The 25,536-nt window shown below is 57.1% G+C and overlaps 3 protein-coding genes across 17 annotated transcripts in view; 1 reads left to right on the plus strand and 2 right to left on the minus strand.

Annotated features, from left to right (window-relative positions):
* The window catches only part of RNF123 (ring finger protein 123), a 30,423-nt gene extending 19,751 nt beyond the window's left edge, over window positions 1–10,672 (minus strand). For 7 of the 9 annotated variants that reach the window (XR_012012016.1, XM_072786171.1, XM_072786173.1 and 4 more), the window contains exons 1-15: window positions 8,624–8,755; window positions 7,001–7,119; window positions 6,635–6,719; window positions 3,504–3,583; window positions 3,273–3,367; window positions 2,849–2,903; window positions 2,651–2,736; window positions 2,273–2,359; window positions 1,979–2,046; window positions 1,694–1,819; window positions 1,197–1,311; window positions 1,010–1,114; window positions 472–597; window positions 226–318; window positions 81–154 (exon numbers count right to left, since the gene is read on the minus strand). Coding sequence is in view for 8 of the 9 variants with exons in the window: in XM_072786171.1 (XP_072642272.1) it covers window positions 81–154; window positions 226–318; window positions 472–597; window positions 1,010–1,114; window positions 1,197–1,311; window positions 1,694–1,819; window positions 1,979–2,046; window positions 2,273–2,359; window positions 2,651–2,736; window positions 2,849–2,903; window positions 3,273–3,367; window positions 3,504–3,583; window positions 6,635–6,719; window positions 7,001–7,082 (1,277 nt within the window). In the remaining variant the exon portion in view is untranslated. Of the gene's footprint in view, window positions 1–80; window positions 155–225; window positions 319–471; window positions 598–1,009; window positions 1,115–1,196; window positions 1,312–1,693; window positions 1,820–1,978; window positions 2,047–2,272; window positions 2,360–2,650; window positions 2,737–2,848; window positions 2,904–3,272; window positions 3,368–3,503; window positions 3,584–6,634; window positions 6,720–7,000; window positions 7,120–8,623; window positions 8,756–9,021; window positions 9,152–10,545 lie in introns of those variants that run through there. The other 2 variants (XM_072786168.1, XM_072786167.1) reach the window with 2 other exon arrangements.
* Window positions 9,478–14,200, plus strand: MST1 (macrophage stimulating 1). 5 transcript variants are annotated; one of them, XM_072786182.1, is made up of 18 exons: window positions 9,479–9,617; window positions 10,263–10,410; window positions 10,484–10,596; window positions 10,702–10,816; window positions 10,896–11,032; window positions 11,107–11,227; window positions 11,344–11,462; window positions 11,650–11,818; window positions 11,951–12,081; window positions 12,164–12,266; window positions 12,416–12,552; window positions 12,640–12,675; window positions 12,756–12,876; window positions 13,054–13,131; window positions 13,263–13,409; window positions 13,488–13,594; window positions 13,698–13,837; window positions 13,966–14,200. In XM_072786182.1, exons 1-18 carry the CDS (start codon window positions 9,524–9,526, stop codon window positions 14,125–14,127), a joined length of 2,178 nt encoding a protein of 725 aa, XP_072642283.1. In that variant the 5' UTR covers window positions 9,479–9,523; the 3' UTR covers window positions 14,128–14,200. The 5 variants fall into 5 exon arrangements, with proteins under 5 accessions (XP_072642284.1, XP_072642283.1, XP_072642286.1 ...); XM_072786185.1 differs by having other exon boundaries at window positions 11,107–11,223; window positions 11,634–11,818; XM_072786186.1 differs by lacking the exon at window positions 11,951–12,081 and having other exon boundaries at window positions 11,107–11,223.
* Window positions 14,201–14,559: 359 nt separating this feature from the next.
* APEH (acylaminoacyl-peptide hydrolase) lies at window positions 14,560–23,608 on the minus strand. Of its 3 annotated transcripts, XM_072786178.1 has the most exons (23): window positions 23,459–23,608; window positions 23,251–23,383; window positions 22,604–22,730; window positions 22,098–22,191; window positions 21,921–21,996; window positions 21,670–21,833; window positions 21,399–21,536; window positions 21,210–21,301; window positions 21,093–21,133; window positions 20,885–21,006; window positions 20,302–20,362; window positions 18,949–19,046; window positions 18,672–18,707; window positions 18,265–18,316; window positions 17,342–17,430; window positions 16,770–16,908; window positions 16,210–16,293; window positions 16,049–16,129; window positions 15,608–15,696; window positions 15,312–15,502; window positions 15,099–15,201; window positions 14,915–15,021; window positions 14,560–14,827 (listed from the first exon to the last, which is right to left on the minus strand). In XM_072786178.1, the coding sequence occupies exons 1-23, from the start codon at window positions 23,468–23,470 to the stop codon at window positions 14,722–14,724; spliced, it is 2,235 nt and encodes a 744-aa protein (XP_072642279.1). In that variant the 5' UTR covers window positions 23,471–23,608; the 3' UTR covers window positions 14,560–14,721. The 3 variants fall into 3 exon arrangements, with proteins under 3 accessions (XP_072642279.1, XP_072642280.1, XP_072642281.1); XM_072786179.1 differs by lacking the exon at window positions 18,672–18,707; XM_072786180.1 differs by lacking the exon at window positions 22,604–22,730 and having other exon boundaries at window positions 23,459–23,559.
* Window positions 23,609–25,536: the final 1,928 nt, after the last annotated feature.

Below are 25,536 nucleotides of genomic sequence, written 5' to 3' on the forward strand. Positions count from 1 at the left end.
AGGTCCACTGCCCTCCCCAGCCTCTACTGACCCTGGAGGACACCACATGTCCGGCCCACCAAGCAGCAAGGGGAGGATACAGGACGTTGCTAAGCAGAAATTTGCGGGACTTCTCATGCCTCAGGATGGCGATGGTGAGCCGCAGGTAGTGGATCTGTGGGGAGTGGGGGTTCAGAGTGGGCAGCTAAGGCCCAGGGGGCTCGGGGCAGGGACAGGTGCTCCCACCTGCAGGCCCAGGTCTGGGACGATGGGAGAGAATCGGTAAAGCCGCAGCAGGGACATCATCAAGTGCTTGAGGCAGTCCTGCACTTCATGGTCCTGGGGGAGAGAGGCCGCGCTGCATGCCTGCCCAGTGGAGGCCAGGCCCCAGGCAGCCATCTCGGGTCCTTTCCCAAGCCCTCCCTCCCGGGACCTCTCCCATCTCGGTGGGGCCTGCCATCTTGGCCTGAGGCCTGAAGTCAGGAGCCTCACCTCCATGAAGAGCCACAGAAGGTCGAGGACCTGACGCACCACGGACTGAGCCTGCACAGGGGTGCCTGCTTCCATGACGCCCCGCAGGAAACTCATGAGCACGGCTTCTACCAGGTACACCTTGCGCTGCACCAAGGCCAAGGGCAGGCACTGGTAAGGCAGCGGCCTCCCGCCCCACCCACGGCACTCCTGCCCAAGCACGTGGTCGAGGCCACGGGCAGAGATGGACTCCTGGGCTTCCTCAAGCAACCCCAAAACACAGATGAGCTCTTCCAGGGTCTGAATGAGACACAGGAAGGGCCATTGCCCCAGAGCACCTCAGTGCTTCGCACATGCAGTTCCCTTAGTAGTGACATCATTCCTGCATCTTCTAAGACATCCCCTGATACCCTTGGCTGGAAGCATCCCCTCCTACCCTGGGTGACATCCTCGATGCCAGGTGATGGTGCGGAGCTTCACGCACCTCAGCTTCCCAGCCCCTAGCACAGGCATGTACGCTACCATGCTGTGCCTCTCCCCCTCCCTGGCGTCCCCTCACCAGAAGCGGTGCGAAGCGATGGAAGATGTGGGCCAGTGTGAGGAGGACAGTGGGCTGGCCTTGCAACTGCCACTCAGAGCTATTCTTCTCCACCAGCCGGCCTTCCTGTGTGTAGGGGAGAGAGGACAGTGAGGAGCAGAGGGCTGCAGAAGGCCCTCAGCTCACCCAGCCCAGACCCCTGGCTCACCACAGAGTCCAGCTCCACGCTGAGCACTGCCTGGAAGCAGCCTAGCAACTTCTGTGCCCGTACTAGGTCAGCGCGGGGCGGGTCCTGCAGGGGCCGGTAGCCTGCCACTGGGTAGGTGGCACAGAGTTAAGCCGGCAATACCTGGTCTGTGGCTCAGACACACCCACCCCTCTCCGCTGAGACCCGTGAGGAGGCACGTAGGCTCCGGGGCAGGGCTGGGAAGTCAGAGTACTTGGTGTGCAGCAGAGCTCTCCTGCTCCGGGGTTGTACCTTCTCCTGATGCTTCACCTCCTTCTGTTCCACACAGGCAGCAACAGTACCCACCTGAGGAGATTGCTGCAAGAACTGAGCTCCTCGGCACCCACCTAAGCTGTACCCTCCTCTCTCTTTGAGGCAGCCATGGCCTGCCACCAGCCCACAGAACTCCTGGGGCAGGGAGTCCTTCATCCCTGCTTCAAGAGCTTCCATGTAGTCCAGACTTCTTCCCAAAAGGATATCGCAAGGGACGGCTACCAAAGTTGAAGGCCACAGACTCCTTGAAGGAGAGGCTGATGGCTGGGAAGTAGGCCATGCCCAGGCCCCTGGACAAGTTCTCAAAAGCGGTGCCCAGTGACACGCCATTCCTAGAGCAGAAGAGAAGGCCTGTGAGCCAGTGCTAAGAATGATGTGGCCCAAACAAGCCAGTGAGCAAGGCTCCATTGTGCCTGTCCACTTTCAGGGTACCAAAGTCGGCCTGGCCTCTGGAAGGAGGCCAGGCCTATGGGTAAAGGCAGGAGACTCACAGGCAGAAGGACAGAGTGCCATCGTCCAGGTCAATGAGGCAGCTCACGATGTCCCCCGCTGCCCACGCCTACCAGAGGAGGACGCCTTACAGATTCACAGAAGCCCAGCAGCCTGCCCACTCCACCTTCTGGGCTGTGTCTCCACTACCACCCAGGGGAGGTGACCATAAATACAGAGGACCTAAGTCCCTGCCCCCTCCCCATGCCCTACAGTCTCTTGAGGCTGCCCAGTGGCTTCTACCAAGCTGTGAGGAGGGACATGGGCAGGTGGACTACAGGGGTCTTGGTCCTCACCTTGCCATAATTTGTCGTGGTCACATTCCACTTGCGCACCCGGTTGCCATCATAGGCATAGGAATTGTGTGTATCTCCAACTCCCTCCTAAGGAGGAAGTGTCTGTAAGGTCCAGGGGAGGTGGGAAAGAGCAGAGCCAGAGCCCACCAGCCATCAACCTTGGACCCACAGAGCTCTAGAGAAAGGGGCTGATGCTCTGGGAGAGAGTGATTTCCTGGGATGAGAGGCCCTAGCATGCAGTGGGATGCATTCCCCCTCTAGAAGGCAGTCTGGGTGAGGGTCCTGAGCAGACTTCGTGTGGTCTGGCAGGTTGCCTGAGTCCCAGTGAGGCCTGCAGCGACAGCAGGCCTCCCTGGGAGGGGCCCTCTCCACGTGTACCTCCTGATTGAAGCGGCAGTTGATAGTGCACCAGCCAATCTGCATGAGCCCCTGAGAGGAGATGAGCACCTCGTAGACCCATTTCCCTGGAATAAGCCGAGTCAGGACTAGCAAGTGAACAAAGACTGCCTCCTGCCTCAGACCTGGGCTCACAGACTCCCTCCCAAACACCTGGGCCACAGCAGAGCATGGTCTCACCTTTGTACACGCATGTGGTAGAGCGGATAGTACCAAAGTTGCTGTGCCCGATCACCTGGGTGAAGAGTAGTGAGGGGTGAGCCTCCTCTCCAGCACACAGACTACCTCCCCAAGGGGGAAAGGCCTCATCCCCAGCTCAAGGCCAATACTGTGCCAAGCCTAAACAGGGTGTGGGGGCCCTAGGCCTGTGTCAGAAGGGATTCTAGGTCAGGAGCAGGACAGGAGGGGCCTGTGGCTGTGTCAGGAAGAGCTTTGGGCCGGGGTCACACCAAGAAAGTCTCAGGGCTGTGTCAGGAGGGTTTGGGGGCTGAGAACTCAATGAGCCCATTGGGAGGGGTTTGCGGCTACAGCATCATAAAGAAAGGTAAAGAGGCCTAGGTCACATCAGGAGGAGCTTGGATCTGGGGCCCTTGCCCTCACTCACCCCCAGGAGGTCATCGTCCACCAGAAGAAGCCCTTCGAAGCCACCCGTATGGTCCAGGACCACAGTGGATGGGCCAAGCCGGCCTTCAACCTGTCCTGAAAAGGAGGGCGGGTGTGGGCAGGGCAGAGGGTCTGAGAGAATGCACAGAGGGCACTGAGCTCCCCAGGGCTCCCAGGACCCCCCTGAGCCTAGTCTGGCTCCCCCAATCCCATTCTGGAAACTGCCACATACCCTGGCTCTCCTCATCCTCATCCTCTACATGTAACAGCTGGTCCAGATGCTCTGGCAGGTTCTGGAAGTTCAGGGGTTTCCTGGGGAGAGCAAGAGGCTGAGAGGGGCCCAAAAATCGTTGAAACCAACCAGATGACACTCAACCCCTGCCCTCTCCCTCTCCTCGGAGCTTTAGTCCAGACAGTGGCTGCCTGGACTCCAGGAGAAGTGTCGTGTCTAGTCCTAGATTCTGGGATGCTGGGGGCCAAAAGGCCAGATTATCCACTAAACTAAAAAGTACTAGTTCAGTGTGGTACTAGTACTGGTTTAGGACTTGAAAAAGAAGAAGAGCCCTCCCTCAGCCTTGACTCCTTAATCTGTAAAAACAGAACAGCAGCTATATGTCAGAGATGCTGTGAAGATTCCAAGGCATAATGCAGGCCCTCTGCATAGCCCATAACCTGCCAACCCTTGAGGGACTCTGTTGATCTGTCTGGAAGAGAAAGGCTGGGAGAAGTACCGACTCCCAAGGTGGCCTATACCAATGACAACTAGGCAGGCCCTTGATTCCTGATCTGTGGTACCAGCCGGGGAAATCCGGACTAAAGGAGACATGTCTTGGGATGATGAAGGGCCAAGCCCTCTGAGCTGCTGGGTGGCTCTGTCCTGTACCCACCTATACAGGAGAGTGGGGCACATGGCCTACCGGCTGTCTGCCCCAGCCAGAGGGGCTGGGGAAATCTGAGTGGCCACCTTATCATCCCAGCACACATGCTCAGAGGAAAAAGGCCTCTGCCCAATCCTGGCCAGCTCTTTCCTGAGCACAGCTGCTAAGAATAGCAGGGAATGGGGTAGCAGTAATTAGCAAGGCTCGAATAGAACAGAGACCAGTGCCCATCTGGATCCAGCCCACAGACTGCCGGCACCTGCTCTGTCACCTCTGATCCTCCCTCCCTCCCTCCCACTGGCCTAGAGGGGAGGCTCTGGAAGAGGACATAGATGGGCCAAAACTCCAACTCTCTGGCAAGGTAGCATCAACCCTGCCTCAGGAACCACATGCTCCCCTGCCATGAGGTATTACTGAGCTGTAGGAAGTAAAGACACACGAAGCCCCCTCCCTATTCCTGTTCAAGGCCAGCTGGTGGCCATACGATGGGGTGCCCCACCAGGAGCAGGGAAAGTTCAGTCAACCCCATCTCTAAAGACCCAGACAGGCCCAGGGATAAAGGCTTCCATCCCAGCAGTGCTTATCAGCCCCCACTTGGGAAGGCTGTTCTAGTTTTGTGCCTGCTCTCAAGAGCAGCTCGGGGCAGCCAGCCTGAGACAGCCTTACTGAGAGCCTGCAGCACTGCCCTTTGGCCAACCCAGCACTCGTCTGCCCTTTCTGGATTGCCGAGGCCCCAGCCCAGGGCTCTGCATCCACACGAGCGCTGACTGATGGCCCTGCCACCTGCTCTTCCTCCTGGCAGCCACAGAACCGGTGGCAGCAGGACCATTTCTGATATCACATGAGGTTGGGATCAGATGGCCCTGGGAACAGGCCAGGACTAGGGTTGGCATGGAGGTGGGCAGTGGCCCTCCACAAGTAGGAATCCTAAGGCCACCACAGCCATTTAAATGTAACAGGCAATAGCGTTGTCCTTTCCTTTGGGTCTGCCCAAAGAGCGGAGACTGTGGAAGACAGGATGGCCCAGCTGGCAAGGGGGCTGAGGTATAGGGACACCCATGCCTCACCGCAGGAAGGCAAGATCCACATGATCCTTTAAAGAAAGAACTTAGCAATAGTCTTACATACAGTTCAAATGCTCCAGCCACATGATTCCAACTTTCAGCATCTTTGCAGCACTGTTTACAAAAGCAAAAGCACTCCCCCACCCCAAACCAGGGCAGCGCTAAAGGCTACAGCAGATCCCTGGCCCTAAAAGATGCCCACCAAGATTAATGTGGAATACAGAAATAAAAAAACACTCAGGAGAAAAATTTTAATGACCAAGATAGGATCTAAACTTCCATATACTTTTGGAGGTAAGGGATCTGTCCATTATCCTGATGGCAGTGATGGTTTTACAGGTTATTTGAATTAAAACTTACTGTATATTACCCTTTAAATACATGTAGTATATTGCATGTCAATTATTCCTCAATAAAACTTTATTTTTTTAAAGATTTTATTCATTTATTTTAGAGAGGGAGGGAGATAGAGAGCAGAGAGGGAGAGGGAGAGAGAGAAGCAGACTCCCTGCTGAGCAGAGAGCTCTATGTGGGACTTGATCCCAGGACCCTGAGATCATGAACTGAGCTGAAGGCAGACACTTAACCAACTGAGCCACCCAGGTGCCCCTAAAACTTTTCTTAAAAGAACTGAAAGTCGGGGTGCCTGGGTGGCTCAGTCAGTTAGGCATCCAACTCTTGGTTTCAGCTCAGGTCATGATTTCAGGATCATGAGATCAAGCCCTGCATTGGGCTCCATACTCAATGCAGAGTCTGCTTGAGATTCTCACCCTCTCCCTCCCCTACCACCCCTCCCCACACTCATGCGCTCACTCGCCCATGTGTTCTCTCTCTAAAATAAAAATATAATCTTTAAAAAAAAAAAAGAACTGAAGGTCACAGAAAATTTTTTAAAAATTTTTATACAGCATAATCCAAACTATATACATCACAAGATAAGGAAAACAGAAAGAAATCATGCTCAAATGGTCATGTCAGAATAATATGTTTTTTTCTTTTTCTTTTAAGTTTCTGTTCAATTGCACTTGTAACTTTGATATGGATAAAACTTAAAAGCACTCAACTTGCAAGGAAAAGGGGTTGGTTTGGTCTGTACTTTATAAGTTCAGGCAGAGGCTACAGAGGATGGAGATGGGATCAAAGTGCAGGCAGGTGCACCAGGGACCAGATGCTGACTGTAGAGTAGGGGTGAACTGCTATCCTAAGGACCGAATGTGCACCACCTCCCTAACCTCCACAATATCCTCAGAAGGAAGGTACTAACACGGTAAGGAAAGAGGAAGAGGCAGATCCAGAATGCAAACTCTCTGGCCAGAGGTCTCACAGCCAGGAGTGGCAGAGGGTGAATAGAACCCAAGCCAGCCTATCCAGAGCCTCTCTGACTGGTCCTTCAGAGTGAGGGGCTACCCACATGGCCATACCTGCTGGTGGCTGCAGTGGGCGCATGCTCAGGAGAGGAAAAGATGCGGTGCAGGTAGTCATTCAGTAGTTTCTCGTGCACAATGCCTGTTCCCCCAGGGAAGAGAGCGAGAAGGGTCACATGGTCAGTGCCGCTACCAGACTGTGCTGGCCCTAAAGGCTCCTGGTCCTAGGCCAGCCACAGGGGTCAGGAAACCAGTCACGATGGGTGTACTGCTCCACAGCTACTGATGGAGAAGATCTGGCTCACAGGTACAAGGGGTGCAGCAAAGCCTGAAGCTCATCAGACTTGGGACTTTACTGCCTTTGTCTTTTCCTCCTCCTTCCCTCAATACAAGGAGCCTCCTCCCAGCCCTGCCAGCCCTTACCTGTGACCCTGGACTTCTCAGCGTCTGATGTCAGCCTGTAGCTCTTACGGGAGAAAGACATGCCGGACCCCTTGGATGCCATCCTTCATCTCTTGTGGGCAGCCAGTGGTCCTGGGGGGCTAAACCAGAGGGAGGGCCTGTCTATTTGAAGCCAGCCAAGGGCCTCTGTACTGACCTCAGTTCTGGGGTGGCAAGAAGGCCTGGGAGCAGGTGAGCCAGGTGTATGCACACTCATACACAAACCAATCCCAAGCCACAAGAAAGCAGAGGCATCCCAGTTTCCTACACAGGAAGGGTGGCTGGGGCCTGGGCCCCACCATGTTCCAGTTCCGAGCACAGTGCTGGGCAGGGAGTAGTTGCCAGATAGAGGTTTGTTGTACCAAACGAAATGTCTCAACCCCAGGAAAATTGAACCAAAGGGTCCAAAGTGAGTTGGCCTAGAGACAGAGACCCTGTTTCCTTCTCAGGGTCTAGACCCACACTGGGTCTAGTTCATATCCAGTAGAGAGAACCCTATACCACATCCCCCCAAGTGTGGTCCATCATCCAAGGGCTTGGTGCCATCTCCAGCTATAAGTCCTACTATCACCCAAGGCCAGGATCTTCCCTTCTCTTGTCCAAAGGCTTGCTAGTTTTCTTCTTCCCACTCGCACACACAGCCTTTCATCCCATCAGAGCACCACCCTTGCCTAACCGTCATTGCAGACCCTGCTCTTCCCACTGCTGTCCACCCCTCACATGTCATAGTGTTGCCGCAGCTGCCTCAGAAGATGCACTAAGTCACTGGTGCCTCAGTGATCCAGAGCTAGGCTGTCCAATGCAGTAGCTGCAAGCCATATGTGGCTATTTACGTTTGAATTAAAACTTAAAAATTCAACTTCTCAGATACACTAGCCACATTCCAAGAATTCAGTAGCCACGTAGGGCTACCAGTTACTGTCGTAGACACTGAAGATACAGAACACTTCCGTCACCACAGAAAGTCCTATTAACGCTAGTCTGGAGCCTGGCCTTCTAGCACCTCTGGAGACCGCACTCCCTTCTCTGCAGCCCAGTTCCTTATCTCACCTCACACAGGTCTCTGTTCCCACCACACACCCTTGCCCATTCACAGTCTGCACCACGCCTGCCCCTGGGGAAGATGACTGTCCCGCCTTGCCGCCTACGACAGGCCCTCCGCAGGCGTCCATGACCGCTGCCCCTCTCACACCAGAGGAGGTGCAGGGCAAATTAGACCGGGTCACTCATTTGATCAGCAAACCTTCCAGACACCACTCTGGGTGTCAGGTGCTGAGGACCCAGGTGACAGGGGGACCTTGACGTTGCTCGGGGATTCCCTGCCACGTCGATCCTGTCCAGCCCCGCTGAAGGATCCTGGCTCGGCGGAACCCAACCGATCCCATCTGGGAGCCCAAGGACGCAAAGAGCAGCGCATGTCTCCCCCCCAAGTCGCCCCCGCCCGGCCCCAAGCTCCGGGGGATCCTCCAGGCCAGCTCCAGCCCGGAGTCTCTCATCACAGGCTGCAACCCCTGAGCGGCGAGCACCCTCACGCTGGGCCGGCTGCGGCCGCAAGGGGAGCCGCAGGGACGCGCCCCGCTCGGAGCCCAGCCGCCCCTCACTCACCCCCAGCCTCGGCCGCGGCGCCCCGGCTCACAACATCCGCCCAGCCTCTGGTCTACGGTGCCCGTCCGGGGCCAAACCGCGCGCTTGTCGCGCACGCGCATCGGCCCGCGCCCGGCGTCCGCGAGAGAGCCCCCTCGCGGTCTCCAGCCAGGGGGTTCCCGGCCTCGGCTTGGGCAGACGGCTCAGCTGCCTCCGACCCCGCCTGCGCAGAAGCTCCTAACCTCGCCGGGTCCGAACGCTGCTCCCTACCTGGGAGGCCCAGGCCGCCTACCTCAGCTCCTACCGGTCCTTGGAGGTCTGGACCAGAGATCCCTAGGAGGTTTGAAAGGCTTCTGGCCGGGGCTCCTGCTACCTGTCATTCGCACTTCCCTTAGGGCCAGACAGGTCCCCTCACTTACCTTTCCTGGGATGGCACCTGTGGCTCGGCAAGAGGAGCCTCTCTGGGCTCTGCTGCCAGGGGCGTGGGCTGACCTGCTTACAGCTGGCGGTGATAAGTCAGCAAAAGGGGCAGGCTGCTTTAACGCTGGGTCAGGGAACATTTGCCACTTTACAGGGAAAAGCTGAGGCTCAGAAAAGATTAATATACCAGCAGGGACTGGAACCCAAGCTTCTGGCAGCAACCATGTCCACACCATCGTTCCCTTCAGAACACCATATGCTGCAGGGGGTCTCCAATCCCACCCCAGAGCACATCAAGTGTTCCCATTGAACCTTTCCAACACCTACCCACTACATAGGTCAGGGGCTAACCGTTCCAGAGTAACGGCCCCTGCATTTCACCCAGGGGCCTGGCCCCACCCCCATTCTTGCCACTGACAGGTCAGACTCCAGCAGGCCTGGGGTGGGGGTGTGGAGGCAGAGCCACCCAATCCCGTAGGGACAGGTTTCACAATTTCCCGGATGGGCCTGTGGTGGGTCACAGTGCAACTTCCAGCCAGGAGGATGGGGTGGCTCCCACTCCTGCTGCTTCTGACGCAGTGCTCAGGGGCCCCTGGTGAGTGCTCCCCACCCTGATCCCCATATGCCTTCAAGAAGGAGTCAGCCCTAGGCCCATCCTGCTATTCAAGCCAGGAGTTCACTTTCCTAGTAGGAATGGAGCTGCAGTGAGAGCTCTTGGCTTCTTGTGCAGAGCTGGGCAGCCCCAGGAATACATATAGGCATTTCCTACTTTAGGATGTCTGCTGTAGCATTGAGGCAGTGTGGGAACTGCACAGATGCATGCGCACATGCAGGCAGTTATCCCTCACGAGCCTGATCTAACACTGACTAACCTAGCGTATGCCCTAGTGCTGATGAGAGCCCAGACTTGGAGTCAGAATTCCTGGGTTGGGTCTCTGCCTGGGTAATAGGACAGCTCTGAGCCTTAGCATTCTCAGCTATGAGATGAAATAAGCTCCATAGGACAAGCACCATCACCCACTGCTCTCATTATAGTGTAGGTTTTAGACTTGAGCCTAGTGCCTTGCCTAGTAAACATGACCACTAGTGATAACTACCATGTCTGGGTCTGCTTCTCCCACTCTGTACAAGGGTCTGACCCCTGAACATGCCCATTCTAGAGGCCTTGTAGCTTTGATCCCCTCAATGAAGTGTGGATGTGCCGACATAAATGCACTGACATGCATTCCTATCCCCGCAGGGCAGCGCTCGCCCTTGAATGACTTCCAGGTGCTGCGGGGTACAGAACTGCAACATCTGTTACACTCGGTGGGGCCTAGGCCTTGGCAAGAGGATGTGGCAGATGCTGAGGAGTGTGCAGGGCGTTGTGGGCCCCTGCTGGACTGCAGGTAAGTGACTACAGGATCTAGATAAGACTGGGTGGCAGGTGAACCTAGGTGACCCTGTGCTTCGTCCTCCCAGGGCCTTCCACTACAATGTGAGCAGCCACGGTTGCCAACTGCTGCCATGGACCCAATACTCACCCTATACAGAATTGCAACGTTCGGGGCACTGTGACCTCTTCCAAAAGAAAGGTAGGTGCTGTGGAGAAGGTGGGCCTGTGGAAGGTAGGTGCTGTGGAGAAGGATAGGGCTGCCGAGGTCTCGGGCCTCATTGACAGTGAGGTCTCTTGCTTCCAGACTATGTGCGGACCTGCATCACGGACAATGGGGTCAAGTACCGGGGCACTGTGGCCATCACCACTGGCGGTCTACCCTGCCAGCACTGGAGCCATAGGTTCCCCAATGACCACAAGTAAGCCCTCCCCTCTGCCTGGCCTGGCCCCTGCCCCCACCCTAACACGCACTGATGCATTGCTGCTCTCTATCCCCAGGTACACGCCCACACTCCGGAACGGCTTGGAGGAGAACTTCTGCCGCAACCCTGACCGGGACCCTGGAGGTCCCTGGTGCTACACGACAGACCCTGCAGTGCGCTTCCAGAGCTGTGGCATCAAGTCCTGCCGGGAGGGTAAGCGACTCTAGGTCGAGACTGGAGGAACATGCCCACTCCCGTCCACGAACCCACCGGCCTTGTCTTTCCAGCCGCTTGCGTTTGGTGCAATGGCGAGGATTATCGCGGCGCAGTGGACCGCACCCAGTCGGGACGCGAGTGTCAGCGCTGGGACCTGCAGCATCCGCACGCTCACCCCTTTGAGCCGGGCAAGTACGTGTGGGCTGGCTCGGCACCGCGGGGGCCGGGTTAGGGGAGAGCCCAGGGCTCCAGGGGCCAGACAGGGCGTGAGTCCCAGGGTCTTGTTCGCGCCCCGGTGCCGCCCCCAGGTTCCTTGACAAAGATCTGGACGACAACTACTGCCGGAATCCTGACGGCTCCGAGCGGCCCTGGTGCTACACCACTGATCCGCAGGTGGAGCGAGAATTCTGCGACCTCACGCGCTGCGGTAGGGCTCGGGGGCGGGGCCTGGGAGGGCACCTGGGAAGCGGGGGGGGCGTGGCCTGCCTGGGGAGAGAGGAGGGACGCGCCGTGACCCCGCGGAGGGCCCAAGGGAATTGGACTCGGCCTCAGCCCCAGCCCCAGCCGCGGTGTCAGCTCCCACCCGGGCTCCGACCAGCCTCGGTCTATCAAAGGGTCCGAGGCACAGCCGCGCCATGAGTCCACGACGCTCAATTGCTTCCGTGGGAAAGGCGAGGGCTACCGGGGCACGGCCAACACCACCGCCGCGGGCGTGCCCTGCCAGCGGTGGGACGCACAGAAGCCGCATCAGCACCGTTTCGCGCCGGAGAAATATGCTTGCAAGTGAGGTGGCGGGCCGCCGCTGGGGGGCGTACCCTTGCGGCTGAGATCTCAGGAGTGGGGTCCCGGGGCGGGGTTTGAAGGAAGGCGGGGTGGGCTGCGCCTCGCCCGGAGCTGAGAGGAGCTCCCGCCCAGGGACCTTCGGGAGAACTTCTGCCGAAACCCCGACGGCTCGGAGGCGCCGTGGTGCTTTACGTCCCGGCCTGGCATGCGCGTGGCCTTCTGCTATCAGATACCGCGCTGCGCGGACGACGTGCGGCCGGAAGGTAAGCCCCAAGCTGGGACTGGAAGCTTGGAGCGGGAGGGCTGGGGCGAGAAGGCGCTGACCGTCGCCCCCACCCGCTGCAGACTGCTACAACGGCGTGGGAGAGCGGTACCGCGGCTCGGTCAGCAGGACCCGCAAGGGCGTCCCGTGCCAGCACTGGTCTGCGGAGATGCCGCACAAGCCGCAGTGAGTCCGTCCTCGCGCCGGCCCTTCCTGGACTAAGGCCACGGGCTCCACCTGGGCATGGCCCTAAGGCGGCACGCCGTCGCCTCTCTAACTGGAGCCTGGCAGGAGTTTGGGATTCCCCTGCTGAGACTGTGCCCTCTCCCGCCCAGGTTCACAGCCATCTCCGCCCCCGACGCGCATCTGGAGGAGAACTTCTGCCGGAACCCGGATCGGGACAGCCACGGGCCCTGGTGCTACACTACAGATCCGGGGACTCCATTCGACTACTGTGCCCTGCGGCGCTGCGGTAAGCGCCACGCTCCCTTGAGGCTTGCCCCCAGCCTCCACAAACAAAGGCTGGCTCCTTCAACGCAGGTGAACTTGGTTCTTTCAGATGATGACCAACCACCATCCATCCTGGAGCCCCCGGGTATGCACTTGGGCCATTTGTGGGTTGGGGCCTCTAATGGGGCCTCCATCCAGTTTCCTGAGGCCCATTCTATCTCCCAGACCAGGTGGTGTTTGAGAAGTGTGGCAAGAGGGTGACTCGCCTGGACCAGCAGCGCTCCAAGCTGCGAGTGGTGGGGGGCCAGCCTGGGAACTCACCCTGGACAGTCAGCTTACGCAACCGGTGAGACACAACTGCCTCTCTCCAAGAGAGGAGCCAAGGGTATATCCTTATCTCCTCTGCCCTTATACCAGGGGAGTGGGAACCCGTGTTCCTGGCCTCAGAGATCCTGGCCAAGAGATGGCAAGTCCAGCCTGTGTCCTGGAACTCATTGTTGTCTCCTAACCTCCACTCTTCCAGGCAGGGCCAGCATTTTTGTGGAGGATCCCTAGTGAAAGAGCAGTGGGTACTGACTGCCCGGCAGTGCTTCTCCTCCTGGTGAGCCTCCCTTGGGTTTGAGGATCCAGTGCCACCCCCCATCTTTGTCTTCCCCTTAGCTACTTTTCCCAGATGAGCATTGGGGAAGCAGTCTATGAGTCATGACTAATCTAGCAGAACTTCTCTCCCAGCCACGTGCCTCTCATGGGCTATGAGGTGTGGTTGGGCACCCTGTTCCAGAACCCACAGCCGGGGGAGCCAGGCCTGCAGCAGATCCCCGTGGCCAAGATGGTGTGTGGGCCCTCAGGCTCCCAGCTTGTTCTTCTCAAGCTGGAGAGGTATGACAAGTCAAAAAGGTGTGTGGTGGGGCTGAGCCTTGTGGACTTACATGCTGAGCACTCTTGTTCCCATTAAAGACCTGTGACCCTGAACCAGCGAGTGGCCTTGATCTGCCTGCCCCCTGAGCGGTATGTGGTGCCTCCAGGCACCAAGTGTGAGATCGCAGGTTGGGGTGAGACCAAAGGTAAGAAAGAGCACAGTGCAGGGGCATGGACTATCCCAGGCCAGGAGGTCTAGACTCAGATGCTACCCAGAGGGCCCTCTCCTCCCCATTCTTATCATTGTAGGTACAGGGAACAACAAAGTCCTAAATGTGGCTTCACTGAATGTCATCTCCAACCAGGAATGTAACATCAAGCACCGAGGACGCATACGGGAGAATGAGATGTGCACTGAGGGACTTTTGGCCCCTGTGGGTGCCTGTGAGGTCAGTACTGGGGCACCCGTTCCCAATGTAGAGAAGGCCCAGGAACCTGAAAGTGTACTACTTCATCCCCAAGGAGGCTAGTGTCTGCCTTGGCCCAGGGCCCCCTTACCAGTTCTTTCATCTACCAGGGTGACTACGGGGGCCCACTTGCCTGCTTTACCCATGACTGCTGGGTCCTGGAGGGAATTATAATCCCCAACCGAGTGTGTGCCCGGCCTCGCTGGCCAGCCATCTTCATGCGTGTCTCTGTATTTACGGACTGGATTCACAAGGTCATGCAGCTGGGCTAGGCCCAATCTCAATCTCATGTACTTTGGAGAGCACAGAGCTTCCTATCAGACATAAAGCTGCCTCTTCTCTTTATACCTGTGCAGGGTGCTTCTTAGCCTCTGCTGGGAAATCAGTGGGTGTACGCCCTTGCTAGGGCCTAGGTGGCTCAAGCCTAGCAGTGCTGGGCGGGGAAACCTCATTTAAGCCTACCTTAACCTGCAGGTGCTGTGGAAGGGCAGGGCCTCACTAGTTGCCTCGATAAAATGGTGGTAAGAGAAGAGGGAGCTAGCCTGGTAACAGGCAGCAGCTGGGCCTCTCACTGTCCCCTCCCCCTCACACTGGAGGTGGGTGAGGTCCTTAAAGTTACCACACCCAGGGCCTATGGTCTCTGAACCTCAAAGATGAGGCTGGAGTTCGGGATGGCTTGGTACAAAGTACCAGCAGGAACCATACTCTGTGTCCTCATTTATTATGACCGTAGAGCCTACATTCCTCGGCTCACCCATCCACAGAGTCCAGAGTCCAAGAATCCTCTTGCTGATCTTTCAGACCCTGGGGCTCTCCAAGACCGAAGTGTGGCTTATGCCAACCAGCTCATGCAGGGAGGCAGAGCTTCAGCTGCCCAAGTGTGTGTGCAGCCACAGCACAGCATTCATGAAGCTGTCTGACTCCACCTCCACTTCTGAAAGTGCATGGGTGCTTTTGGGATACAGCAGGAGCCTGTAGTTGTGCAGTAATGTTTCAGGTTGGAGGGTTCTCCCCTGCTCCCCTGCCCACCAGCTGTCAGGGCTGTCCTGCCACACTCACCGAACAGGCACATTCCGGGCCTTGAGGGCACGGTAATACTCCATGCCCTGCTTGAAGGGCACACGCCGGTCCTCCTGGCCCAGCATCAGCAGCAGCGGCGTCTTTACCTGGGGACATGGGGAGTGGTGGTGAGCTGGGCTCTGGATAGATTGGCAGCACACCAGGCAGGGGGAGGGCCACATACCTGAGGGGTATACTTGATGGGTGACTTGTCCAGCATCTCAGCCCACACACTGAGATCTGGCAGGCAGTCGCTGCTATAAGGGAAACCAGCCTCCACCACGCACCTGTAAGAGATTGCACTGAAGCATGCCCAAGGAGCCCTGGAGCCTGTGGGGGCTCTATGTGGGGTATGAGACAACACAGAGAAGGGCAGGGACCTGTGGAGCACACCCACCAGTCAGGGATGTCAGTGGAGCCCATCATGGAGGCAATGTTGATCACAGGGTTCCTCGCCACACAGGCCCTATAGGTCTCAGGGTACTGACCAATCAGGTGGCAGGAGAGGAAGCCACCATGGGAACCACCCATCAGAGCCACTCGGTCAGCGTCAAAGTGTTCCTCCTGGAGCACCTGCTCTACTGCAAACTACAGGGTGGGGCAGAGTGTGCTGCAGCTGGCTGCCCACCTGAATGAAACACACCCCAATACGGTTGACCCTCCAGCCTATCCAGAAGCCCCAGCCCCTGCTACCTGGACATCCTTCACATCCTGGTGGCCCACTTTGCCAGGAAGGGAGAGGATGCTGTCCTGGCCAAAACCCGTGGAGCCTCGATAGTTCACTGGAGGCCAGGGAGGAAGCAGATAAGGTGGTCAGTGACATTCCCAGCCCCCTGGATGCACTTTCATCCCTTGTGAAGTAGGCCTTAGGGCCAGCTGCACCACAGACTGTCAAGGCATGGGGCCAAGAGATTTGAGGCTATTGCCCAGTGACCACAGTACCATTTCCATGGAAGTCCCATGTTATTTCATGTTGTGACCACGCCGTGGAGCCTGAGGCTGGGCCATTACCAGGCTGCTGGTGCCAGGCTGCAGACAGGCCCGGAGACTAGGGTGCTACCCGTGGTGCTTACAAACCAGGCCACCCATCACCCTCCACAGCCCTACCACTGCTGTAGGGCTCTGCTTACTCACCTAGGAGTACTGCAAAACCCATCTTGCAAAGCATGGCTGGGAACAGCATCCAGGCAGTGACAAAGGATGAATGGGGTCCCCCTGCAGACATGGAGCAGAGAGTGAATGAGCCAGCTAGGATGGGCAGTGGGAGGGCAGCAGCTCTTAGACTGGATGCTTACCGTGGGGCATGACCACCATGGGCACTTGGGTCTTATCTGGAGGGTTGCTGGGCTGTAGAAGGATTGCTTCAAAGTCAAGGCCAGCTGCAGGGAGAAGGCAGGAGTTAGCAGAGCCAGTGCTGCTGCTGAGGTGTTTCCCCAGCAAAGGCCTGAGCTGCAGCTGCAGGTCTAGGGCTGACCTCTGAAAGAAAGATCTGGTCAAGGTAGCCTGCATCAAGACACCTGGGACTCCAGGTGGCTCATACTCCTCCTGTCTTAGTTGGGAGACCCACTCTGTCAGGACAGCATTCTAGATGAGATGTGGTCAGAGGCCTCGAATAAGGTAGCATCTTTGGGCTTTGGTTTCCCTACCACAGAGGATCTGGCCTGGTGATGCCCAGTCCTGATATCCAGACTAGGTGCCCACATACCCAGGCACTACTCCCCATGACCATGCACAAGAAGAACAGGAGGTCTCTTAGAGGTAATCCCAAGAAACGTCACAATGTGAGGGAGGGGCACAGAAGGGGTAATACGTGCAGGGAACTTGGGAGGTGTCCCTCTGCCCTGGCCCAGCTCACCGAACTGTACATTCTCTTGCTCTGGGGGTGGCTGCAGTACCCGGATGGCCCAGGAGATGTCAGAAATAGGCTCGGCCTCTTCCAGGGACACCCACAATACTGTCTGCTCCTTCCCGGCAGGAGGCAGGAACCCAACTTTCTGCCAAGGGGAAAAAGTGTGTCATAGGTGGCTTGGCTGCCTCTGCCACGTGGGAGGTGGGCAGCTCTCACTATGCTAGGCCTTTTACCACCTCGAGGGTACATCATAGACTAATGCTGTGAGCCGGTATATGCAGAAGCACTCCCACATAAACACACACCCTTCCCTCCTGAACTTTTAGGCTCTGCTGTGTCCTCTGCTGTGCCAGAGGACTGGGCACTTTCCTGGGTACCCTATTCTTTATAGAGCAGACCTACACCTGGTAGTAGCTCCCCATGGGTGCCAGACCCCTATGGACCATGCTGGGCTGGGACCACTTCTCGGCCTCCCACATGCTGACCAACCGCAGTCAGACTCAGGCCAGCTCCCTGACCTGGGGAGCTCTGCCTACACAGAACCCTCACTTCCTGGTCCGGGGCCCACCAACACTCACCAGGCTTGGGGGCAGGCTGGGCGTGGAGAACTGTGCCACCATGAGGTCCCGGTCAATTGTGAGCAGCTTCCAGCTTCCACCTGACCCCCCTGGAGAAGGCAGATGCCACCACCTTTCCCCCACCCACTCCCTGCACAGTCAGAGCCCCAGGGCAGTAGCTCTATGTCAGAGTGTCCCTTTCATCCCGAGAAGCAAAGGAACACCCACAAAAGGGTTGTCACAAACACCCAACTGCACACAGCCTTGGGTGAGCCTCTTGCTTAGTACCTCGTTCAACCAGCAGATGCTAAGCCCAGGGACTGGCAAATCTGGGGACACAGCCGACCATGGCATGTCCACCTACAACTTAGTGATTGCAATCAGCAGGGGTGGCAGGTAGGCCTAGGGGGGTGGAGTGGTGCTGATTCTGGGCATTGGGGTCCAAGGAAATTCTTAACCAGGGACTGTATGATGAGATACAATTTAGGAACAATATTTTGGAACTTCTGTGGAGGAAGGACTACAGTTAGGGCAGGTTGAGAACTCAAGATATTTTAGGGGCAGAATCAAAGGCCCAGATAAGAGAAGGATGAGGGGGCCAACGTAGAGTTTCTCATGGGCCCTGGGATAGCAGAGTTGCCTTTGCCTGAGGTTTTGGAAGTTGGGGGAAGGATGACTCTGGCAGATCTTGGCAAGAAAGAATTTTGTAGGTTTGAGAAGCAGGGGATGTGCTGAGTCAAGGCCTGGTTGTGCAGAGCAGAGTGGAGCAGGGGAGGCAGTCTGTTGGCTGGGAAGGTCCTGCATGGTCAGGGTCCTTGCAAGATGCAGTAAAGGCTGCGGGACAGTCAGTGGTGCAGAGTGGCCAAGGGTGCCACTACTGCCCCATGTGCTGGAGCTCCATTCCCACCCCTGGCCTGGCTGGCCTGCTCACCCGCCCTGCTCACCAGCGGTCAGGGAGGTCACACTGCCCATCTGGGTGTCCACAACAAACAGATCCTGAGGCAGAGGGGAGGACACATGTGGTACCACATCCAAGAGCCCTATGGGTCCCTCTCCCACCTCTCGACCCTCTTAGGGACCCCTGGGCCAGGCCAAGGCTGTGAACAACTATGGCAATGGCTCTTTAGTTGCCACTGGTAGTGGTATGGAGGCCTGGACTCAAATCCCAGCCCCATCACAACTTGCAGAGTGACTCTGGGTAAAGCAAGAAATGCCTCTGAGCCCCTGAGCTAGTATGAGAAACAAATGATATCACACTAAAGAAAAAGAATCTTGGCACACTGTGAGTGTCCTTACCCACATTTTTTCTCCCCATCTCCATTAGCTCTCTGTTTAGTGTTTGGGGACCCACCTGGTGGCAGCTGCCTCGTCCCCCAGCTGGAAATGCCTGGGGGAAGGGGAATTGTACCTCAGCCTCAGGAGAAAAGGCCAAGGGCTCTGCTGTGGGGCACCAGAGCAGGCAGGCAGTCTCCTTAAGAAAAAGTCCAGGACAGGGGCAGGCAGGGCCTAAAGGGGCTTGTAAGACCTGTGGCAGGGCATTCCACCCAGCAGTGTGTATATGCTATGCCCTGGGCCCAGGGTTCCTGGAGGTTGGTCGGGGGGCTGCCTCTCAACATAGGGCCCCTTACCTGCCGGCTACGCTGGGCTGAGTCAAAAACCACTCTCTGGCTGTCAGCTGACCAGCATCCCAAAGGCAGAAGGCTGCAGTAGATCCCAGAGAAGTTCTCTGCAAAGATGGGAGGGCTGAGGCCACATCCAGCAGTGGAGGTATGGGAGGTCAAGCCTATGAGGCCAGCTGGGTTGGAGAACTCTCCACCCCCCAGAACCCCTGCAACTGTGACAGAATGGCAGTCCTATACATGGGGGTACCTGAGGTGATAAGGGGCTGCCTGAAGAGGGGGCTGGGGGCAGAGGCCTCTGAGTGCCAGGAGAGGCAGAGCTCAAGAGCTTCTGAGAGCAACCATAGCTGCTTGGAAGAAATGCACTGGGTCTCCTATGTGTTGCTCTTACTGAGCCCCTGGTAGGCACCAAGTGCTATAACCAAGATGATACTGTCTGTCTGTCCATGATGGTGCTCAGCAGAATGCCTGGCAGAGGCACTCTGAATAGATCTATTCAGATCTATTCATATAGATCTATTCAGACCTATACTCTGAATAGATTTAGAGGGGGCTGAATAGATTCCACATTTGATATCACTCGTTTAACCCTTACTATAATGCTATAAAGAAGACAGAGGCTACCACCACCCACAGATAATAAATGGAAGCTCAGGGAGATGAGGATGCTGTCCGAGGACCTGTCATGGTTAAGAAGAGATCCCACTGACTCAGCAGCTTAGATAGGACAAACACTACAGTGGGGGCTGGGAGCAGGACAGTGTAGCACCCTTGAGCTTGTGGCTTCTCCAGGACTTTCCAACCTAGTGTGCTTTCTGAGGCCCCCCCTTGAGCAGAGGCTTTAACCAATCACTGGAAACACAAGCTCTGCCTAGGAGTTGCAGCATGGAAATGAAATCATCTAAATCGGGCAGCCCCGGTGGCGCAGCGGCTTAGCGCCGCCTGCAGCCCGGAGTGTGATCGTGGAGTCCCGGGATCGAGTCCTACGTCAGGCTCTCTGCATGGAGCCTGCTTCTCCCTCTGCCTGTGTCTCTGCCTCTCTCTCTCTGTGTCTCTCATGAATAAATAAATAAATAAAATCTTAAAAAAAAAAAAAAAAAAAAGAAATCATCTAAATCCCCTGCCACCTTGGGCGACTCTGATCTCAGCTTTGGTCCTGCTGACTTGTATCAGAACTGTTCCCTAAGGTGAAGGTTCTGTTCCCCATGCAGGCTGGACACGGGGCTGGCCCAGCAGGGTGGGACACTTCAGATAGAAGCCAGAAAAGAAGAGCTGAGGCAGCTGGCCCCGCACAAGGATAACAGATGGCAGGAAAACAGAGCTGTAGGCTCTGCTGCACCTAACTGGAGACATACCCCTTACCTCCCAGTTGCCGAGGGACGACATCCACCACCACCGAGGTGACCTTGGTATACCAGTCATACTGCAAAAGAACACACTGGTCAGGCCCACCAGGGGACTGGCAGTGTCCTGAGGGCACAGAGCTCTTTACCCATCCTCTTCTCTGACCACCCTGGGTAGCCTCGGGGGAGGGGAGGACCTGAGACAAGCCTGATGTATTTCTTTTCTGGTAACCTGGACAGATGCCCAAAGGGGCCTGGGACTTTCCCAAGGAGTTGCTCTTGGGCAAGGACTAATACTTTGTAACTGCCAGCTACATCCCAGCCCCTTGTTGAGCCTGATCACGGGCAGATGAGAAGCAAAGGGAAGAGCATTCTTGTAGATAGAGGAGGCTCTAAGGTGGCGGGTCCTGACAGTGCAAAGCCCCATGCCAGCACGCTCAGCCTCTAGGTCCTGCCCTAGGAAGACAGACAGAACTCACACCATCACTGCACCCAAGACAGGAGGTCCAGTGAGGGGCCCATGGGGAGATGAAACTGACCCTTCAGCTCCCATCCACCATCGTTTCCTTTTGCTCACCACTCCCCACCCTCCTCCAGCTCACCAGACACAGCTGGCTACACTGATGATGGGGGACCAGAGATGGGTACCGCAGGTAGACAATGCGACACTGGTCTGGGCTCAGCCGGGGAGAAGACACAGCCAGAGAGTCATCTGAGAGAAGCTCTAGACCAGACGAAAATGTGAGCATCATGCAGGCCGGTAGGGCCAGTGTATGTGCCAGCAAAGCACAGGTAGGCACCAGCACTTACCACATTGACCCCCAGTGAGATCCACATAGTATAGGGCTGACCTGGAACCACCAGAGAGACACTCAGTTTCAGGCCAGACTAAGCTGAAAGGCCCCCTGCCCTGCCCCGCTTCCTCACCTGCGATTGGTGCAGAAGCGGATGCCCAGCCGGAAGGGCTCATGCCACCAGCCTACAAACACCACGCCTGTGTCTCCAGGGGCCCAGAATGCCTGTAAACAAAACCCCAGGGCAAGGGTGAACAAGGGGCAGCGGCTCAAGCAGGGCCCCCACACTCCCAGGAGTGAGGCAGGTTGAGTCAGTGCTAACCTGTCCAGGGGACACACTCTCAGGGACCCCTTCAAGCACAGAGATGTTGCCACTCTCGACATCCAGCACGCAGAGCACAGGAGTGCTTTTGGAAACCATGTTTTCTCCCCAGTCTTCATAAAACACAAACTGATCCCCCTAAGAATACAAAATACTCAATGTCCAGCCTGTCTTTCCTCCCCAGTTCTGACAGGCACGATGTGGGCAGGAAGCACACCGAGCCCTAGGCGGCCCCGGAGGGCCTTCACGGACTGGCCATAAACATGAGCACCTTGATGGCCTGGTCTGGTTTCTTCGGCCTGGCCATCTCCTCATCACTGCTGCTGACGTCCAAGGCTTTTGTCTGAAAGAAGGACTCAGTCTTCGGGCGCTTCTTCTCTGCCACATACAACAAGTGTGTCTCCGAGTGTGACCAGGACAGGCAGCCAAAGCAGTCTGGGTGTAAGGAAGGCTGATCAGGGGGAGACCTGGGTGATGGCTGCCCCTCCTGTCCACCCTGTCTCTCACCAGCCAGCTGCCTACCGTCCTCGTACACAAGCCCATGTTTCTCCAGCAATGACAGGTTGAAGCTCTTGAGCTTCCGGTTCTTCTCCCAAACCTGAGGACATCTGGGTGTCAGGTTACCTGCCCCCCCCAACAGAGCCTCATCTGTGGGACTGAGCCCCCCGTTGCCCACCACCTGGTCCCATACAGACTCACCTCCAGGAACTGCTTCTCCTCCCCAGGGCTTGTGCCTCCAGCCTTGCGCAGCACAGCTTTCATGGCGCCCGAAGGAGAGTCTCTGCTCAGCAGCCTGAGGAGGACATGGGGTAGGAAGTCGGGATCACCACCCACACAGTCCCATCCTGCCCCCTTATTGGCCACAACCTCTTAGACAAGATTCTTGAGACTGGTCTCACCTCCGCCCCTACAGCCCTTACAGCTCCATCATGGCAGCTGGCCTTGCCTCTCTTGCCTGGGGCACGGGCTCTACTCTCCCCAGCCCCCCTGAAGCTCCATGGGCTCTAGTTCAGGCTCAAGTTTGAACAAAGTCTCCAGTGCTCATCAGGCCATGTCAATTGAGACCACATGAGCTCCCAAGGGGCAAGAACCTGGCTCCTAGTCTTCCTTCAGGGCCCTACCTGCACCATGGCACATGGCAGGCCTTCATAAAAGGCTTGCAGATGGCTGTGGCCTTGCCCACAAGCTTCTTCCCTCAAACTTACTCCCCCCGGGTCTCCACACTGTTGCCTGCAGGCCCTGAGAACACCACTGAGTCCCCATCATGGAACACCAGGTACTGGCGGCAGAATCGAATGTTCTCCATGCGTTCCAGGTCCCTCTGGGTCCACTCTGTGAGGAGGCATGAGACTTAATTTGAGCTGACCAGTCCCAGTACAGGCTCCTTTCACCCCCTCACAAGGAAGGAAAGCCCAGGCCACCTCTGCAGTCTTTCTGGATATGCTGGAAGCAGGAGGGACAACACCTGGCCACAACTCAAGTCTAGGCCTGAGCTAACAGCATGTCAGAGAGAAACCACTACTGCTCCCAGCACGTACTCCCACCCTCATACTTGAGGGGAGGCTGGCACATGTATGGGATATGGTGAGGGGTGAGCCTACAAGGCCCACACCGTGTATCCCGGTCTGAATTCTATTCCCACACCGTCAACCATGCACTCAAAGGCATCGTGCCTTAACACACCGGGCAGCGTCCCTCACACACCTGTATGAGGGTGCACCCTCCTACACCCACTTTCTGCAAACCACTCGAGTGCACTGTCAAGCAGCAAGCCCTCCACATCTCCCGCTTCTCCGCGAAAGTGCACCGCCCCGGAATGGGCCCGCCACTCGATCCCCCTCCAAACACACACCGGTGTGCACCGTCCGGTAGCGGCCCCCGTACTGCGTGGTGACATCCGGGCCCAGGCTGGCGGCGCTCAGCGCGGGCTGGCGGCTAAGGCCCCGGTACAGCGCCGCCGCCTCCTCGGGCTCGTTCAGCAGCACCTGCGCAGGGGACACACGAGGGTCAGACCCGGCCCGGGCTGCAAGGACCACGGGCACCGCGGGCCGAGCCCTCACCTGGCGCTCCATGGTACCTCTCGGCCGCCGGGGCGGGGCGGCGCGTGCGGGCGCCCGGAAGTGAGGCTCCAGAGGGCGGGCTGAGGAGCGGCTCCGCCTGCGCCACAGCCGTGCCGCGGGAGGGGCGGAAGCTTCGACCAATGGGCGAGGACCCTAAGCAGGGGGCGGGGCCTCGAGGGTGAGGAGGCGGGGCCTGTGAGGGAGCTGTCTGAGCTTTGGACCCGGAGTCCTGGAGGCGTGGGGGGCAGGGGCCTCGAGGGAAAGGATCAGCCTCTTCGGGGCGGGCGGGCAGGTCAGAGTCCAAATCCCAGGCCTGGTGCTGGGAGGGGAGGGAATGAGGTGTCCGGGGAGAGAAGCTGGCTCTAGGAAACGGAACACAGGATCGGTCTCTAGACAGTGCGAGGCCTGTGACCGACGACGAGGCCCTCGTGGGTGGGGTGAGGCCTGAGTCAGGAATAGCCAGTGGGATGAAAGAAGGTCGGTCGGACGGGGGTAGACCCTAGGAAGGATGCGGCCGGAGAGGGACACAGATCAATGGAGCTTTGTAGATAGGGGCGGGGCGGCGGCTGAGCCCATGACGGTGAGGGCGTGGCTCGGGGAGGCGAGGTAGGAGCCGAACGTTCCCCCACAGGCATCACCACCCGCCGGCCTGGGACTGATCGTTGGCTGCGTACTTGTCCTTTACGAGGCAAGCATTCACCAGCAGGTGCCCGACCGTTGGCTCCGTCCTTGTCCATTACGAGGCAAACATTCACCAGCAGGTGCCAGTCCATGCCAAGATAAGGAAAGATCATCCCCTCAGCTGGGAAAACTCGAGCTCCATCCTAACCCAGCAAGAAGCCCAACAGCCAGGTCAGGCCAGACTCCCTTCTCTGGGCTTTGCTTATCTTTGCATTCATACTTGGCAGCTGAAGTCAGAGGTGGGGTCGTGAGAGGTCAGCGGCTGGGGCCAGATGTCATAGGTCATAGGTGACAGAGGGCAGAGCAAGCTGGCTGAGCGAGCTTCCAGGCAGATGAGAGGGATCGCGCAGAGCCCTGGGTCGCAGGGCAAAGAAGGGCGGATGCTGAGCTTTCAGGGTGTCGCCTGGGCTTATCGGCCACCAGGCCTTCCCCAAGAGCTATCTGTCCCTGCAGCCCTCAACCGCCCCACTTAGTGTGGCACCTTGCTGGGGATCGCGAGTGGTTGGGTTTCTTCTACCTGCCTCCCCAGGCTTCGTTCAAAGCTCTTGGGTGCAGAGGGCCTGATGGAGGTCGGGCTCCACATAAAACCAGAGAGCTTCCTGTGGATAGGAGAATTTGGATAGGCAGGCTCCCTCAGCACAGTGGCACAGAACTGGGTGGGCAATAATGGCAGAGGAGGGCAGGAGAGGTTAGGCACCAGTCGGGCGAGTAGGGATATCCCCTACTCCATTTACCCTGAGCCTGGCTGGTCTTCCATACCTCAGGGACCTGGCTTGCTGCACCCCTCCTTGCCTCTGACTGAGATCTCCACTTGCCTGCACTGTAGCTTTCCCTTCCCCATCAACCACATTGGACTAGTTAAGTAAAAACAGCCTCCACTTTCTGAGGTCGCTTGCCTTTGTGGGCACCAAGTATGTACAGGCCTGTCAAGGCCAGAACTGAGAGCAGAAAGGGTGGCCCCAGTCACCAATCTGAGTGGACCAGAAGTTGGAAACTAGGATGTTCACTAGTGTTGCTTATTTTATTAAGGAAAACCATGACCATGATGCCCAGCCTTTAGGGTGTGTACTATACACTGGCTATAAACTCATCGTGCAGCTGTCTGGAAGCTGGGCATTGTAGGATAAACATCTCATTACCTGGGATGAACATGTAGAAATAAACAGGAAGCTAGAAAACAGAAGGTATTGTGCCTTCTGGTTTCTGTTTAAAATGAAAAAGAAAAACAAGAAAGAAAGACCTATGTCAAGATACTAATTCTGGAGGAAGGTCAGAGGTGACGCTGATGCTATTTTCTTTATCTGCATTAAGAAAATTTCCAGCAGCTCTGGGTTACTTTGGTAAGGAGGTTCTCCCATCCTTTGGGGGAAGGACTATAATCTGGCCACCTGGAAGAG

This window comes from Canis lupus, chromosome 19 (genome assembly GCF_048164855.1).
Source record: "Canis lupus baileyi chromosome 19, mCanLup2.hap1, whole genome shotgun sequence".
NCBI lineage: Eukaryota > Metazoa > Chordata > Mammalia > Carnivora > Canidae > Canis > Canis lupus.